Source organism: Microcaecilia unicolor, chromosome 1 (genome assembly GCF_901765095.1).
Source record: "Microcaecilia unicolor chromosome 1, aMicUni1.1, whole genome shotgun sequence".
Classification (NCBI taxonomy): Eukaryota; Metazoa; Chordata; class Amphibia; order Gymnophiona; family Siphonopidae; genus Microcaecilia; species Microcaecilia unicolor.
The window spans coordinates 268,222,210-268,239,932 of NC_044031.1; the positions used below are offsets into that span (position 1 = coordinate 268,222,210).

At 42.1% G+C, this 17,723-nt stretch overlaps 1 protein-coding gene across 1 annotated transcript in view; it reads left to right on the top strand.

The window, feature by feature from the left end:
* The window catches only part of LOC115472229 (calcium-transporting ATPase type 2C member 1-like), a 181,733-nt gene that overhangs the window by 48,167 nt on the left and 115,843 nt on the right, over positions 1–17,723 (top strand). The window contains exon 7 of the mRNA XM_030206430.1: positions 596–752. Coding sequence (XP_030062290.1) covers positions 596–752 — 157 coding nt within the window. The remainder of the gene's footprint in view (positions 1–595; positions 753–17,723) is intronic.

Genomic DNA, 17,723 nt, shown 5'->3' on the forward strand with positions numbered 1-17,723 from the left:
ATGTAGTGAGAGGGCGAGGAAAGAAAGAAGAAAAGACTAAAAAATAATACAAAAGGAGAAACATTGAAAAAGTTATCCAGAAACCAATGGACCACTCATAGTTTTTTTTTTTTTTTTTTTAATGAAAATATTGAAAAATTTGATAGTATTTTCTTTAAAAAATTATTGTAGTTCTATTTATTTATATAATGTCTTTGCTAATTCTTGGTAATGTACCACAAGAATCTGAAAAGGTGTTCTGAGTTCTTTAATCCTTGTCGCTGAATCTGCTTGTGTGCTTTCACAGGTAACCAGGGTCCTTATTAGTATTAACAAACCAAACACATAATATAGGGGTCCTTTTACTAAGGTGTGCTAATGGATTTAATGCATGCTAACAAATTAGTGCCATGCAGACCATAGGTTTACAGTGAGCTGTGCGGCATTTGGTGCGTGCTAATCATTAGCACATGCTAAATCTGTTAGCACATCTTAGTAAAAGGACCCCATAGTTTTTTTTTAATCAGAATGCATCCTTCCAGCTTGCATATAGTTGTGTATACAGACATGATTGCATACATGGGCTACTTCTAATTTCTGATTTTTCCCCCCTTAGGATAAACCAGAGATTTGCTTTATGAAAGGTGCTTATGAACAAGTGATTCGTTATTGTACCATGTACAATAGTAAGGGGCTCATCTTGCCACTCACTCCACAGCAAAGGGAACTGTATCATCAGGAGAAGGCTTACATGGGCTCTGCAGGACTCAGAGGTAGTGAGACCCAAAGTTTTATTTTATTTTATTTGTAGGGGGGGGGGAGCTCTGCTCAGAGAAACACATCCCACTGATATGTGTGGAAAGGAGGCCTGGTAGTTCTGTCTTTTTTTTTTTTTTTTTGGGCTTCCAGCTCAGTTGGATGTAGGCTGGGATCTGACATAATAAGCCTTTATTCACAGCTGCCCAGAGAAATCTTCTCCCATTTCGGATCTGGGCGCCCCCCCCCCCCCCCCAAAACCGCAACTCATCCATCCCAATCATTGCAGCAACCATCCTCAGCTGGAGATCCTGGTCCAGGGCTCTTTTTGGAACATCACACTCGAGGGTAACCATTGTAGGGATGACTGAGATTCCATCCCTCTTCACCCAACTCTCAGGACTGTGAACACCTTGTGTCAGCATTTGGCACATATTTCTGTGTTGTGGTATTTCTTATATATATATATTTTTTTTTTAAATTCCTATTTCTTAGCTTTGGCTTACACTGTTCTGAACCAGCTGGTGTTATCCCTTCTCATCTTCTCTCTCTCTCTCTCTCTCACTTGAAGGAATGGAAGTTCAAACTTGGAACAATCTGGTGTGCACATGTAAGACTCATCTCTAATTCCCTGGCATTGTGGGCTGAGAGGTTTCCACATACACGGCCATTATGTCAGGTGACCTCTGATGTTCATATCTGCTTCCGTCCCTATGGAAATCCCTCAGCCCTGGAGGGGATTCTCACAAAACCCCATTCCCATGCAGGTCTGTACTCCGCAGCCTGTGGCGTACGTAAAGAGGCAGGTTGGGGCCCAGAGTCAGGCAGTGGCCTTGGAGGAGGCAGAGTGCTTCATTCGATGGAGGGATCCGGCTTTTTGGGGGTTAGATGCCCTGGTTTAGCCTTGGCCAGTAGTGAATCTGCTCTGTGTTCCCTCCATGGCCTCTGGTGGGCTGTGTGTCATGCATGATCATGCATCATCTTCATTTGATCTTGTTGGTGACTCCGGATTGGCCCTGCAGACCTTGGTATTCTGATCTCTGGCGTCTTCTGGTAGGTGACTTTCCTCTGCCCAGGGGTTGGGAGCTCTTTGATAGGGGTTGGTAGAGATGGAGGGTTTGGATTCCTTTTGGCTTAAGGTGTGGCCATTGAAAGGCGGTGCTTAGAGAAGCGCAGGTTTTCCTCCGCAGTGATTTCTACCCTCCTGCAGTCCAGGAAGACCTCCACATCCCTGGCTTACATCAGGATCTGATGGATTTTTGAATCTTGATGCAGGGAATGGGCTCTATCCCCCTGGAGGGCTCAGGTTCCCGATATTTTGTGGTTCCTGCAACAGGGCCTGGATCAGGGGTTCTCCTAGTATCCCTGGGGGTCCAGATGGCGGCACGTTCCAGCTTTTGGGGAAAGGTGAAGGGCAGCTCTCTGATTCTGCACAGGGAGGTGGCTCAGTTCTTGAAGGGAGTGGTGCATTTGCGCCCTCCACTTTGTCCTTCCTTTCCTTTGTGGGACCTCAATTTGGTTCTCTGGACAGTGTTAGGGGCTCCGAGCCCTTGTGCTCAGCTTCCACCAAGGACCTCACTCAAGACAGTATTTCTGGTAGCGATCACTGCCACTCGGAGGGTCTCAGAAATCCATGCCCTATTGTGCCGGGAACCTTAATTGTCCTATACGGAGGATTTGGTATCCTTGTGTACGGTTCGATTCTTTCTGCTGAAGGTGGTGTCTCAATTCCATGTGAATCAGGAGATGTGTTTGCCCTCATTCGTGGTGGTGGGGGGGGTTCTTCTCCTGAGAACTGGAGGTTCCATAAACTTGATGTCCAGAGGACACTTCGTAAGCTTTGCCATCAAGCCCAGCATCCTGTTACCAACAGTGGCAGATCCAGGTTACAAGTACCTGGCAAGATCCCAACCGTTACAATACATTTTATCCTGCTTATCCTAGAAATAAGCAGTGGATTTTCCCCAAGTCCATCTTAATAATGGCTTATTGACTTTTTTTAGGAAGTTATCCAAACCTTCTTAAAACATCGCTAAGCTAACTGCTTTTACCACATTCTCTGGCAACGAATTCCAGAGTTTAATTACATGTTGAGTGAAGAAATATTTTGCCGATTTGTTTTAAATTTTCTAATTTGTAGCTTCATTTCGTGCCCCATAGTCCTAGTATTTTTGGAAAGAGTAAACAAGCAATTCATGTCTACCCGTTCCACTCCACTCATTATTTTATAGACCTCTATCATATCTCCCCTCAGCTGTCTTTTCTCCAAGCTGAAGAGCCCTAACCTCTTTAGACTTTTCTTTTAGGGAAGTCATCCCATCCCCTTTATCATTTTCGTTGCCCTTCTCTGTATCTTTTTTAATTCCACTATATCTGTTTTTAGATGTGATGACCAGAATTGCACACAGTATTCAAGGTGCAGTCACACCATGGAGCGATAAAGGCATTATAACATCCCCATTTTTGTTTTCCATTCCTTTCCTAATAATACCTAATATTCTATTTGCTTTCTTTGCTTCCACTGCAGACTAAGCAGAGGGTTTTAATGTATCATCAACAATGACACCTGGAGCCCTTTCCTGGTTGAGTACTCCTAATGTGAAACCTTGCATCACATAGCTGTAGTTCAGGTTCCTCTTTCCCACATGCATCACTTTGCACTTGCTCAGGTTAAACATCTTCTGTCATTTGGATGCCCAGTCTCGTAAGGTCCTCTTGTAATTTTTCACAATCCTCTTGCAATTTAACAACTTTGAATAACTTTGTGTTGTCAGCAAATGTAATTATCTCACTGGTTACTCCCATCTTTAGATCATTTATAAATATGTTAAAAAGCAGTGTTCCCAGCACAGACCCCATGCGGAACACCACTATCTACCCTTCTCCATTGAGAATACTGACCATTTAACCCTACTATCTTTTAGCCATTTTTTAATCCACAATAGAACATGACTCTCCAATTTCTTCTGGAGTCTTTAATGAGGTACTTTGTCAAATGCCTTTTAAAAATCCAGACATACAGTATCAACTGGCTCACCTTTATCCACCTGTGTGTTCACTCCTTCAAAGAAATGTAGCAGATTTGTGAGGCAAGATTTCTCTTGAGTAAATCCATGTTGGCTTTTTCTCAACAATCCATGCTTTTGTATAATCTCATTAATTTTGTTCTTTATAATTGTCTCCACCATTTTTCCTGCACTAGCGTCAGGCTCACCGGTCTATAATTTCCCAGATCACCTCTGGAACCTTTTTTTAAAAATTGGCATTACATTGGACACTCTTCAATCTTCCGGTTCCGGTACCATGCTTGATTTTAAAGATAAATTACATATTACTAACAATAGTTCCACAAATTCATTTTTCAGTTCTGTCAGTACTCTGGGATGAATACCATCCGGCCCAGGCAATTTATTACTCTTCAGTTTGTCAAATTGTCCCATTACATCTTCCAGGTTTACAGAAATTTGATTCAGACTCATCAGCTTTGAATACCATTTCCCAAATCTTCCTCAGTGAAGACTGAAGCAAAGAATTCATTTAATCTCTCTGCTATGGCCTTGTCTTCCATGAGTGGTTCTTTTACCCCTCGGTCAACTAGAGGTCCAACGGATTCTTTTGTCAGCTTCTTGCTTCTAATGTACCTAAAAAAGTTTTTACTAGGGCTGTTCAGTTATTAAAATTTTCAATTCGTATGATTAGTTGCATAAAGTGTCCTCACACTTTCACCTGTATAGTGCGAAATATAGACAGCAGATGTAAATTCTCAAAACTTGGCATATTGTACTTCAGTTACTAATCCTATATAATAAAAAGCACCTCCAACATTCTGAAGCTGACTCTGTGGCACTGTGGTAGTGTAGGGTTCGTTAAGTCTGTCATTCAGCGTTTCATTGGCTCTCACTGTCCCCGCCCTCACGTCGAGGAAACGGAAAGCTGCATAGTTGCCAAGCAAACAAACGCGACATCACAGGAATGAAGAACCAATCAGACAGAACGGAACTTGGAGGAGGGAAGTGGAGTGGATTGAATCTCTAACAAACAATCATATACAGGGAGGTAAAAACATCAGTGGAGGCAAGTGCACAGAACGGAAGGGAAGACAAACATTTAATCATTTTGTCACTCACACATTTCACACACACACACACACACACACATCACAATCACTCTGTGTATCTCTCTTTTACACTGTAAAACACACTGTCACTCTCAGTCTCTCACATGGGCAACTGTATGTTGCATTTTCACGAGTAAGGAGCTCTTCTGATGTGATTGTTAAACTGAAGGGCCTGAACAAGGAAAACTTTTACCACATTGTAACACAATTTACACAAAAACTATTGTATATAAAGAAATCTTACACAATGTAAACAACAATTATATTCAGAATACAACCGTGGAAATAATGGCAGGAACTCATTACATTGCTAGCACCCGTTTCATTGTGTTAAGAAACAGGCCTTTTTTACTAGTCTGAAAATAAAATCATTTCTCTTACCTTTGTTGTCCGGTGATTTTATTTTTCTAATAATCTTATTCCCTGTTTCTGGTTCTTTTCCTCTGTCTGTGCTCTGAACTATATTTTCAGACCTCCTTTCTCCTCCCTATTTCTTTTCTCTCCTTTTCTCTTCACTACTTCTTCCCTAAACCATCTTTCATGTTCAAATTTCTGCCATTTTTATTCCTTCTTATATCTGTCTTGTTTCCCTTCCCTTGCCGTTTATCCATGGGCACCATCTCCTCTCTCCTGTCTGTCCTCTCCTCCTCTCTGTGGGCACCATCTCCTCCGGTCTCTCCTCCCACCCCATGGGCACAGTCTCCTTTCTTCTCTCTTTCCCTTCCTCTCTATGGACACTATCTCATCCATCTGTCTTCTCTTCCCTTCCTCTCTCTGTGGGCACCATCTGTCTTCTCTTCCCTTCCTCTCTCTATGGGCAGCATCTCATCTTATTCCTTCCCTTCCTTTCCTCTCCACTGGTACAATCTAATTTCCCCTCCCCCTGGGAGTTCCTGCAGCTTTTTCTCTCCAGCTGCTCTGCATTCTCTCCTAACCCCTCCCCCCTACACCAACAGCCTTTTCTTTCCTTTTCTTTCCTTTCCTACCACCCTGTGACTCTCTCAGACTCTTCCTCCCTCCTGTAATATATTCTTCTCTCCTACCGTTGTCCCCCTCTGTCCCTGATGCTCCTGCAACTTGTTCACTCCTGTCCACTGCACACCCGCCTGCTGCACACTGCAGCCTTTTCTCTGCTGCCACTGCACTTGCTGGCATCTCAACCCACCCCCGCCACACATGGCCCTCCAAATTTGCTTTTTACATATGGCAGAATTAACCACACGCTTCTCTGCTCCTCTCTGTAACTGGAGCCCTCCCTTTCTAACGTCCGGCTCTTGCAGCAGAAAACAGGATGTTTCATCAGAGAAGAGAGAGCTCTGGTTACAGAGAGCAGTGGAGCAACGTGTGTTTAATGCTGACGTGTGTACAAGGCAAGTTCAGAATGTAGCGGGCGTGCGGGGCGAGCGGGATGAGATGCCAGAGAGTGGGATGGCAGGAGAGAAAAGGTTTCCGGTGGCGGGTAAGAGAGAACAAGCTGCAAGAGCACCGGGGAGGGAGGGAGCAGCATGACGCAATTAATCACGTTAAAATTGTTAGCGCAAGCTAAAAATGTTAACGCATTAATCACGTTAAAACGTGTTAAATGAACAGCCCTAGTTTTTACTATGTGTGTTTGCCTCCCAACGCAATCTTTTTTTCAAAGTCTCTCTCTCTTTGCCTTCCTTATCAGCACTTTGCATTTGATTTGCCATTCCTTATGTTGTTTCTTATTTTCAGTCCGATCCTTCTTCCCTTTTCTGAAGGATTTTCTTTTAGCTCTAATAGCTTCCTTCACCTCACTTTTTAACCATGCCAGCTGTTGTTTGGCCTTCCTTCCTCAATTTTTATACATGGAATATAACTGGCCTGGGCTTCCAGGATGGTATTTTTGAACAGCTTCCACGCTTGATATAAATTTTTGACCTTCACAGCTGCTCCTCTAAGTGGGTTTTTTTTTCACCGTTCTTCTCATTTTATCATCATCTCATTTTTGAAAGTTAAATGCTAACCTATTTGATTTCCTGTGTAGTTACTCCAGAGCTGATATTAAATCTGATCATATTATGATCACTATTATCAAGCGGCCCCAGCACCATTACCTCCCACACCAGATCATGCGCTCCACTAAGGACTGATATGGCTGTTCCTTGCTATTTGCAAGGTAATGAATGCGACTCTAGTGGTTTTCTCACTTGGTTTTTGCAGCTGCAATGGTTGATGGGATTGGGAGCGTTGCAAAAAAGAACCTTCTGATGCTTGGGTAAATACATAGCTGGATTTCACCATAAGTTCATAAACTTATGCACAAGAGCGGCATATTTTGTTTTGTGAGTTGTTGAATTTTATATCGTTGGAAGGATGCGCTGTAATGTTTGAAAACAAGTATGCTGAACTTAGATCATTGGACACTTGGGTGCTTTAACATCGATTTAATCATTGACAAGACAATCTTCAGACTTCTGATGCAGCCTTTTTAACTGAAACACGGCCTGTATCGAATCAAGTGAAGATTTTTTTTTTTTTTTAAATTAAAGGACATTTTTCCACTGTTCCTTTTCCCAAATTTAAACTCCTCAGGATAAGCTCTGCAAAATGTTGAAAATGCTACAAAATCCATGAATTTGCATGTTTTGTTTCTATCTTTTTGCTAGTATGAGAGTTGTGGTTCAGATGAATAAAACATATGCAGACAAATCAATCTTCCTTTGATGTCTGCCCACCCTAAGCAGTCTTTCCTCTGGTGCTACGGTAACCTCCACCTCATGAAAATGCAACTTTGTCATCTTGAGCACTAGTGGCATCTCACACCGTGTACACCTCATCTGAAAGCTTACAAGAAATTCTTGTATGACTACCATGTTTGTCATCATTCATTCATGTAAACACTGATTATCACCTCTTAAGTAGAGAGGAAATAGGATATTTCTGTAGCCTGTGCAAGTTTCTCAAGCAAAATATCTTTCCTGTTCTCTACCCTTTCATCTGATTCTCTTTCTTCTGCTCTTTGTTTTCTCTGTCCATGTCTGTCTACTAGTTCCTACTCCCCTCCCTCATCCCCCTCTCCAGCTCTAAATTCAACCACTTCCCAACCCCTGCATCAGTAGTTTGCACACCTTTTATTTGCCTTCAGCTCTTGATGCATCAAAGGTGATTATAATTTTGCACTTTTCCATGACCCTCCTCCAACAGGTCTCTTCAAGCAATCCTTTAAACCTTTCCTTTAATACATGATTGTTACCAACCTTTAGACTGGTGTGTGTCCTAAAAGGGGGGGAAAGACCAAAGAAGCTCCAACATAGGGATTTTTGTTAAAATCAGCGCGACACAAACATATAAAGCAGAGTCTGTTTTATACATTTGTGTCTTGAGTTGATTTTAATAAAAATCCTTATATTGGAACCTCTTCAGCCTTTCCCACTTTTTGTCTTTTTGTTGCTTGTTTTTTTTTTTTTTTTTTTTTTTTGGGGGGGGGGGGGGGGTATCTTCTGTTTTATTTTTGTTCCATCTCAGTGGGAATGGGCTATCATCAATCCATACCTAAAGGATACTAGGTCCAGTTCTACTGTGGTATCTTAACTACTGTCTCATCTCTATTCTGCCCTTTCACTGAAATAACTGAGATACTTATCTCCATTAGAGCTTTGTTTTGGTCGATATCATTGCCCTTCATCTCAAACAAAGAGGCTTTAGAAACCACTACAATATGGTACATACTGTGCTTGACCACCTGAATTTTATCTGTTTAACGTGGCCATGAGCAGGGAGGTGCGCTGATTTTTCTCTTGACCTCTCAGCTGCTTTTGATTTAGTTAATCTTACCATCCTTCTGTAGCAGATGTCTAAATTTTAACATTTATTTATTTGAATTTAGCTCACACCATTTTCAGTTCTAGCTTAAGGTGAGTTACATTATGGTACAGTAGATAGTTCCCTATCCTGGAGGGCTTAGAGTCTAAGGGCCCTGTTTTACTAAGGTGCACTAATGCTAGAGAGACACATAGGTGCCTCTCACGTTAGCACGCGCCAAAACCACTAGCATGCATATAGCGTGGCTTAGTAATTGCACAGACCGGGAGATGGATCTTGAGGTGATAGTATCTGAGGATCTGAATGCAACGAAACAGTGTGACAAGGTGGTGGCTGTAGGCAGAAGGATGCTAGGCTATATAAAGAGGGGTAAGCAGTAGAAGAAAGGAGGTGTTGTTGCCCCTGTACAAGTCCTTGGTGAGGCCCCACCTGGAGTATTGTGTTCAGTTTTGGAGACCGTATCTTGCTAAAGATATAAGAAAACTTGAAGCGGTCCAGAAGAAAGCGACAAGAATGATATGGGGCTTGCGTGAAAAGACATATGAGAAGAGTCTGGAAGACCTGAATATATACACCCTAGAGGAGAGGAGGAACAGGGGAGATGTGATACAGATATTTAAATACTTGAAAGGTATTAATATAAGAACAAATGTTTTCCAGAGAAGGAAAAGTGTTAAAACTAGAGGAAATGAATTGAGGTTGTGGAGGAGGGGGTTAGACTTAGGAGTAATGTCTGAAAATTCTTTTTCACGGAGAGGGAGGTGAATGCCTGGAATGACCTCCTGAGGGAGGTGGTGGGAAAAAAACTGGCAGAATTCAAAAAGGTGTGGGATGAACACAGAGGATCTCTAATTAGAAAATAAACGATATAAAAACAAAACTTTAAGGGTTGCATACATGTTTGCATGTGAAGTGGTGCTTAGATGATAACTCTGGCTACATCAACTAAGGCTAGGGTAGGGTTGTGCAGTCCAAGTCCCGCAAATGGCGATCCGGTTTAGGGTGGGCTGGAGAGAGCTTCGACGGAAACTCCAGTGGTTTGGAACATGAGGACCGTGCTGGGCAGATTTTACGGTCTTTGTCCTGCAAATGACAAGACGGGTTTGGATAGGCTGGACTGGGCTTTGATGGCAACTCCAGTAGTTGGAATATAAGGACAGGGCCGGGTGGACTTCTATGGTCTATGTCCCAGAAACACCAAAGAAAGACCATGATCAAGTAAATAATGTCACGTTCATTGTTGATTGAAATCTTGAATTGATAACGAATGTGACTGTTGGGCAGACTGGATGGACCATTCAGGTTTTTATCTGCCGTCCCTTACTATGTTACTGTATGTATACATTAAGTAATGGAGGATTAAGTGACTCACCCAAGGAGCAGCAGTAGGATTTTAGCAGTTCTGTTATACTGTTCTCTTTTCTTTCTCCTTTTCTATCCAGATGGAATTCTTTCATATTCTTTTGATTTATTTATATTATTTGATGTGTAAACCGCTTAAATAGATTTGATGAGCAGTATATCAAGTAATAAAGAAACTTTGGGATTGAACCTGGCTGCCCTGGTTGTCAGACTGGTGTTCTAATCTACTTAACTCCATCTCTGGCACAGTTCATTCCTGTTTTGAAATATCTTTCTGACAGATCATTCGGCATCTACTGGTAAGGTTCTTTTTCTGTTTCTTGTCCCCTTCCTTGTGGTGTCCTCCAAGGCTGTATTCTGGGCCCTATTCTTTTTAACATATATCTTGCTCACCTTGTAATACTAATACAGCCTTTTGGTTTTACATTCTTTATGCTGATGACATTGTTACTCTGTAATGTTGATTCCCTTTATATGTTTTACCTCCAACCTGTTTTTCCTCCAGTGGCCTCAAGATCAATTTTGTTAAGACTGACACTGTTATTTTTCCAGACAAGACTCACCCACTTTGTTTTATCTCCATATTCAGGGTATTCCAATCTCCCTAAAGGAGTCTGTGAAAATTTTAGGTGTACCGTTGACAAATACCTCACCTTTGACCCCCATATCTCCAAACTGGTAGAAAAAAAATCTTGATTCACTCTTTGTCAGATTTGTACACACTGTTCCTCAAAAGTTCTGCAACTGCTTGTTCACTCTGTAGTTCTGTCTTGGTTAGATCACTGTAACTCTCTTTATGCTGATCTGTCTACTTTGCGAATATGTCATTTACAATTAATTCAAAACATTGCAGTAAAACTCATTCTTGGAAAATAAAATGACAAGAATTAATCCCCTTCTTGAGGAAAAACATTGGCTCCCAGTATTGTATCACATTTATTTTAAGGTCCTTACAGTTGTGCATCAGATCTTTTATATAGGGCTTATTTCTTCACTTTCTTTTTTTTTTAATAGAAAATGTAGGCAGGTAAAGCCTATCCAGTCTGCCCATCCATACCATCTACTTACCCCTTCCTCTCCCTGACAGACACTATGTACTTGTCTTTTGTCTCCAGCATCTCCACTGGCAGGCCGTTCCACGAGTTCACCCTTTCAGTGAATAAGTATTTCCTTAGGTTACTCTCGAATCTGTCCCTTTCACCGTCATCTTATGCTACCTCATTCTAGAGCTTCCTTTCAATTGACTCGACTTTTGTGCATTTTTGCCATGGAGTTGTTTAAATGGCCTATTTCCCACCTTCTTTCAAAATATTTATATATCTTTGTCCCTATACTGCTTACACACGTGCCCGCTTATTACATTCATCACAACATAATCTCATTTTCTTTCTAATCTCTGCATCAGGCATGATCATACATTTGCTCCTGTTTGAAGATAGTTGCCCCCCCCCCCCCCCCCCCATCCCAAACAACCACTCTGTAATTAACTCATTTTGTATATTTACACAGATATCTCCTTCCGAAAATTAAAAAAAAAATTTGGTAAGGCATTTCCATTTGATTAGACTTGGCTTCCAGGTCCAGGGATATCCTGATTTTGATCCTGACCCCAATGTTTCTCCATAATGTCCATGCATGTCATCCGTCTTTTCACATCCTCCCCCTCTCTTGTTAACATATTTAAGTTTACTTTCCTTGTCTTTAGTCTATGTACTGAGAAATATTATGCAACCTAGACCATTTGCTTGGAGTTTTGCCTCCTATCTTAATATTATGCTTGGGTCTCTTTGTCATATACTACAGCTTTTTTTTCTTACCATCTACTGTACTTTTTATGGGCATGTCCAGTATTACCATCCTTTTGTGTGCTGCATTTATCGTTTTTATGGATCAATTCAATAGTGCCATACAATTCTGATTGTGGTGAGCACAGCAGTGCCCCAGTTCACTTAAAACTTCTGTAGTAGTAGATGGGACTAAGCAGTAGGATTCATATATTGTATTTTTTTTTATTTAAAAATCACAATCCATTGATCCAAATATCTATTCCTCAGCAGAGTGTGTGTATATATGTGTGTGTGTGTGTGTGTGTGTGTGTATATATATATATATATATATATATATATATATATATATATATACGCAATGAGATGGAATGTAATTCCATGCAGCAATATGAAGTAATTACATAGACAAAATTAAAGTTGACAGTTTCAGTCCTAAGAATGAGAAAAGGCCCATGTAAATATCTTTTCAGTTCAAACAACGAGCACTTCATGTCTCACAGCCTGAATTTCAGGACTAATATCTTTTAAACTTGAGGCACTGTTCTCTGGGTAGCCAGTGAAGATAAAAAGACTGGCTTAATAGGATTAAGGTGCTGAATTACAGCCATAAACTTTGCAGCAGCATTTTATGCCATCTGCAAAGAGTTTACCATAACATAGGTAACCGTGACACCCTTTTCCAGCCCCTTAATACTCTGAACGTGCATTAAAAAATAACTACACATTCACTTTGTATTAAGTGGGAACAACGTGGCCGCAGCTTTATTAGAAGACATAACTGTATGTAATATAGACAATCAAAACAAGATACCCGAGCCACACTGTAAGCTCTTACAAAGCTACAATTAAAGCACCCAGTCCACCGCTATAAGCAAGACTGCGCTATATGTGGCACACAGGACGCTCCTGCCACTGAGTGTCAATTCGTCAGTTAACATTCCTGAACCCCGTTTCTGGCTGCTGAAGTGCTAATAACACTGCGAAAGGGTGATGTCACGCTCCAAATTCCTGGAGTGCTCCAGATAATTGTATTCCCAACAGTTGAGATGCTGCCTGTACCAACTTATATTGTGCCTCTGATCATCAAAACCTGCAGAAACAGAACAAGAAAATTAGATTGCACCATGTAACCACCAAGTATGTGTTGTGTCCCCTGTCATCACATGGCAGTGAAATGCTGTTAAAGATGCACTACCTACTGCACCTTCAGGCTTTCGCTTTCTCGTCATGCATGCCTAGGCGATGTTGCCCAATCCCTCCTATATGGATAACGAGCAATGCTTCTCAGTGGAGACGCTCTTGGTTGCCAGGGCAAGCTACATCGCCATGCCAGCATGTAAAGTGCTCACTGCCATCACACAAAGGTGACTGCCCTTAGAGATACGCTTATGTCAACTGGACCCTCAAGCTTAGGTTCTTCCAGCGGGCATTCCTAGGGGGGTGATGGCCAATCTATCTCGCCCAGATCATGAGAAGTGTTTCTCAATAGGGATGCTCTCGGTGGCTAGGGCCAACCGTATCGCCAAACTGATACATATAGATGCTTCCCAATAGTAGGAGACTCTGCTGTCCGCGTTCGACTTTGGAACCGTCTTCTGCCACAACAGTGCCTTCTTTCGGTGTTTTACACCCCAACTGAGGAGCAGTAAATTCAAACAAAGGATTAATGACATACGAGCTGGTCCTGATGCAACCATCAGCCTGTATGGAGTTCTAACCATTGAGGAAAGTAAGACATTCCTTAGCCTTACGCCCTACATCAGATACTGTCCAGTTTATTCCAGATGAACACACATCCATAATAAAATCTCTGTACTGCCCCCCCTGATGCTTTGAAAGCATGTACGCCCCAAGGCAGTAACTATGTGAATTGGGACCTAGGATAGACCACAAACTGAAATGCTTTACCAGGCACTGGGCACACAGCATCCATGGGCCCATAACTGCACTACAAGAGGGGAAATAATGCAGGTAACCTCCATCTATCGACAGATGTTAATCCCAGTCAAGCCAAACCGTAAATGCTGGTAAGTATATGGGAGTTTTAAATATGAAGATCAGCAGAGTTACCAGATACCAGCAATTTAAGCAAGCATTATGATAAGCGAAAGCAGAATGATGTATCATGCACAGATAAAACTGGACAAGTGGATTGACATTACCAAATCTTCTAACGCTCCTTAACGTATATTGACTGCGTGTCCAGCAACAGCCGGACAAGGTTTGCAAACAAATCCTGCTAAGATAAATTCAGTAGACAAGGTGAGATTGGTGGGTTCATGATCCAGGCAACAGTGATAATGATAAATCATTAATACCTTAGAAGAGATGTGCGTACCATAAGAAAAATGGGTCCCCATTGCCATATCTTGATAAGGAAGGCAAGCCTCTAATGAAAACCACAGGCTAAAGTCCTAGCAAGCTAGCAGAGCATCTGTATAGTTAAGGTAAGAAGATCAAGGCAGCTATCTCAAGAATACAACTCAAATATGATGTGCCTGCAATTCAGCAGCATTGACTCAAAATTACCAACTGGTGCCTGTCCCTGAGGCACTAGCTTTCCTTTAGTGAAGAATCAATACCTCCCCTTAGGGAAGAATCCAGTCAAGGATTCTTCTGCACCCAATCCAGACGCTCTGATTAACGCATAAGGAAGAGAACACCAGGGATAGGACAAACGTTAAGGTAGAATCCAATGAGTACCAGATGTTGACTGCATGGCAACCCCCAGTTCTGATAGCTGTCTCCATGCATAACACCCAGGCAGTCAGTGGTACAGGAGCAGATCGGTACCCCTCAGGAGGGTTATGGCCCCCCCTTCAGTACCAAATAATTGGCGAGAGATACCCATCAGCCTTTTAAGCACTGGCATTTCTGTGATGCAGGAAAGAATGTATATGTGATGAGAGCCATGAGGAGCGCACCCTCCCCCCCAGCAGTGCTATTGAGCCTGAAAACGTAAACTCTCATATGCAATGACATGGCCATTAGAACTGGTATCCTAAATTGAATTGAGGTCAAAAGTATCTGGCACGGTTCCAAACTAGAGATTGGGTTTCATTGCTTATCCCGAGAATAAGCCATGAAAATATTATTTTTATTTTTTTTATTTTTAATCTTCCCATGTCCCTGTTAATAACGACTGGTGGATTTTTCTTTCAGGAACTTGTATGCACTTCTTTTAAAACCCTGCTAATCTAAAGTGACCTATCCGTTCTAAAATGATACTTCGAACCCGCTTATTCCCCATAAAGGTCCGAGGCGACTGACGGCATCTAAAAATTCTTTAATGTATAACCTATACCCCAGTCATTCATGATATCTACCAGTCATTTGTGAAAGGTAAAGTTTTCACATTCTAATGTTGGAATTGTTTTATCCCACTGCACAGCAGTGAAGTTTTCTGTTACTCATCCCCAAAATTCAGGCATCCCCTTATATTACTGGATATCTTGGTGTGCTCGCATTAGGAGGGTGTCATGGTCACCAACAAACCATTGATTGTGTATATCCTGCTAACAACGTAGCCCAATGTGGGGGGTTTTTTTTTTTTTTGGAGGGGGGGGGGGGTTGTTTTGGTTTTTTTTTTATAACCAGGAGTATCTGTGATTGTCCCTTACGTTTGTGCTGTACAGCCCTGAGCGGGGAACTTCTAGTATGAAGAAATGCCATACGAGAACAGTACTGTAACAGGCCCGCTCCTGAACAGTCATTCCACACCACCTCTGGAATCATTCTGTGGCTAATACAGGATAAGAGGAGACATGTTGTTGAAAGGAGTGACTGGGAATCCGCTATCAGCCTCAGCAAGGATGTATCTGCTTTGGCCCCAGTATAATTCCAACCTGGCCTTGATATCCTGTCTGAACTGGTAATAGCCCTACTAAAACAAGCTGCCATGGGACTTGTGCCTTTACTGGTGGGCTTTTCTTTTTGAGATGCATTAAACAGAACTGCACGTAATAAACATAATACTGTAAGCCTGCTCTCAGAGAAGTGAATGTGAATCCACTATCTAGTCCCAAAATTATGTATTTGCCCATGGCCTAGTAAGAGGTCAACCCCAACATGATCTGTCCTATGAACTCCTTCCAGCCCTTGCTTGGCTTGGCTGGACCCGCACTGCACATTCTTCACCGTATAAGAAGCAACAAATTACTGTGCTAAGATACATCAAGGCAGGTAAAATAAAAGGGTTATGAAATATAAAGTAAAAGATTTTTTTGGTTTTGTAAATGTAAAATTAATAAAGGACTTGCAACCCATCCACACTAAGCAACATAGAAAACATAGCTAAGCAGAAACTGTCACATCTCTGCATAAAACCAGTAAATAGTAACAAAGGAAAAGGACAGATAAAACCATTTCTTTAATTCATAAATCTTACCACAAAGCAAGCCACAAAAACTTACTGCCTTTTCTTTGCAGCCCGCTTACAAGGGACTATGTACAACTCAGGTATTTACAGGTGTTGTTGAACTACAGCCCTCTCAAAAGCCAAAGGGAAAGAATGGTTCAGTCTAAGGCATTGCTCTCTTGCAGCAAGATCAAGCATCTCCAGGCCAATCACACAAGTGCTAAACACCTTTGGCTGATTTCCTGGAAAAGCTTTATAAATAAAATAAGCTCAATCACAAGTTACAAGTACCACTTGCCAGGCTGTACAGGCTCCTCTACTGTAAAATCCTGTATTAAAATATGTGCCTAGCATTATTAACTGGGCACTGGATTAAAAGAGACATTGTTCTGCTCGCAGCAATATGGCAAAATGTGATTACAGTTGCTGGGACTGTGGAAATACAGTTGCCAGAAGATCAATGCTTTTACCTAAGTCAGGATATTGTTCCTGTCTATATGAATCTTCTAGTCCCAAGCAGAGACTGAACAGGAGTAAAACCATATTTCATTTCCAGAGCTTAGGCACTTCAAGACTGCAACTTTCTACTTTACAAATTTGCCTATTTTAAAACTTTTCTTAAAATACCACACACAAACTGGAGGAGAAGTGATAAAATTCTATCATATTCATTTGCACTGGAATATAAACAAGAAATCCCTCTTGGTTAAAAGACCATCCAGCCACACAATTCAAAACCACATGTGCTCTAAAAAGGCTTAAAAGCTGTTTGTATATTGAAAAGCAAAGCTGGTTTCTTTCCCAGCAAATAAAAGTGGTCAAGCAGGTCCCTTCATCGGTTCAGGTGAGAAGCTGGATTGCGTAAGCATAAACTTAAATCAAATCCTGATGAAATTAAACTTGAAAGGGCTTCCAAGGGCCGGTCCTGCCCTGCGGTTATTATAAGTTAGTGAGGGGGGGAGGGGTCAGTGCCAAAACACACAAGACAGCTGCTAAAGAAGAGTACCGATCTGATCTGACCTGCAGTGCAAGAAAACTCCATTTTCATTCATTGGGGCCACAAAGCCAGGCACTGAATTTGACTTTCTTGGCCAAAGAGGTGCTGTGAGCACAAACTTCCTATTGCAGGGCGCCTAGGCCTTGTTCTACAGCCTTCTTCGCCTCCCCATGTTTCATTCAGCATCTTGCTGGATAGTGGGCACAGTACTTGCCTGTGATTCAAGCAGCACCTTCCTGTTGCTAGGCTAGCCTCTCCTTCCCAGCACTTTATACTCAGGTTATCCTGAATAGGGCTCTCACCCCCCCCCCCCCCCCCAAGACAGCATCATGACTGCCATTTAAACCCCTGGGGGGGCATGGAGGGACAGGGTGGGGGCGGGGGTTGGGTGCTTCCAATAAGGTTTCTATAAACCTCCATGGGCCCTACGATAAGGGAGATTTTTTTTTTGGGGGGGGGGGGGAACCTCAGATGAGTCCTCCCGCCATCATGCTGACCCAGCCTGGGAGATCTACGAAGTGCAGGTGGGGTGAGCAACAGCGTCAGCAGGCTCAGATAAGACTTCCCTACAGGGGCAAGACA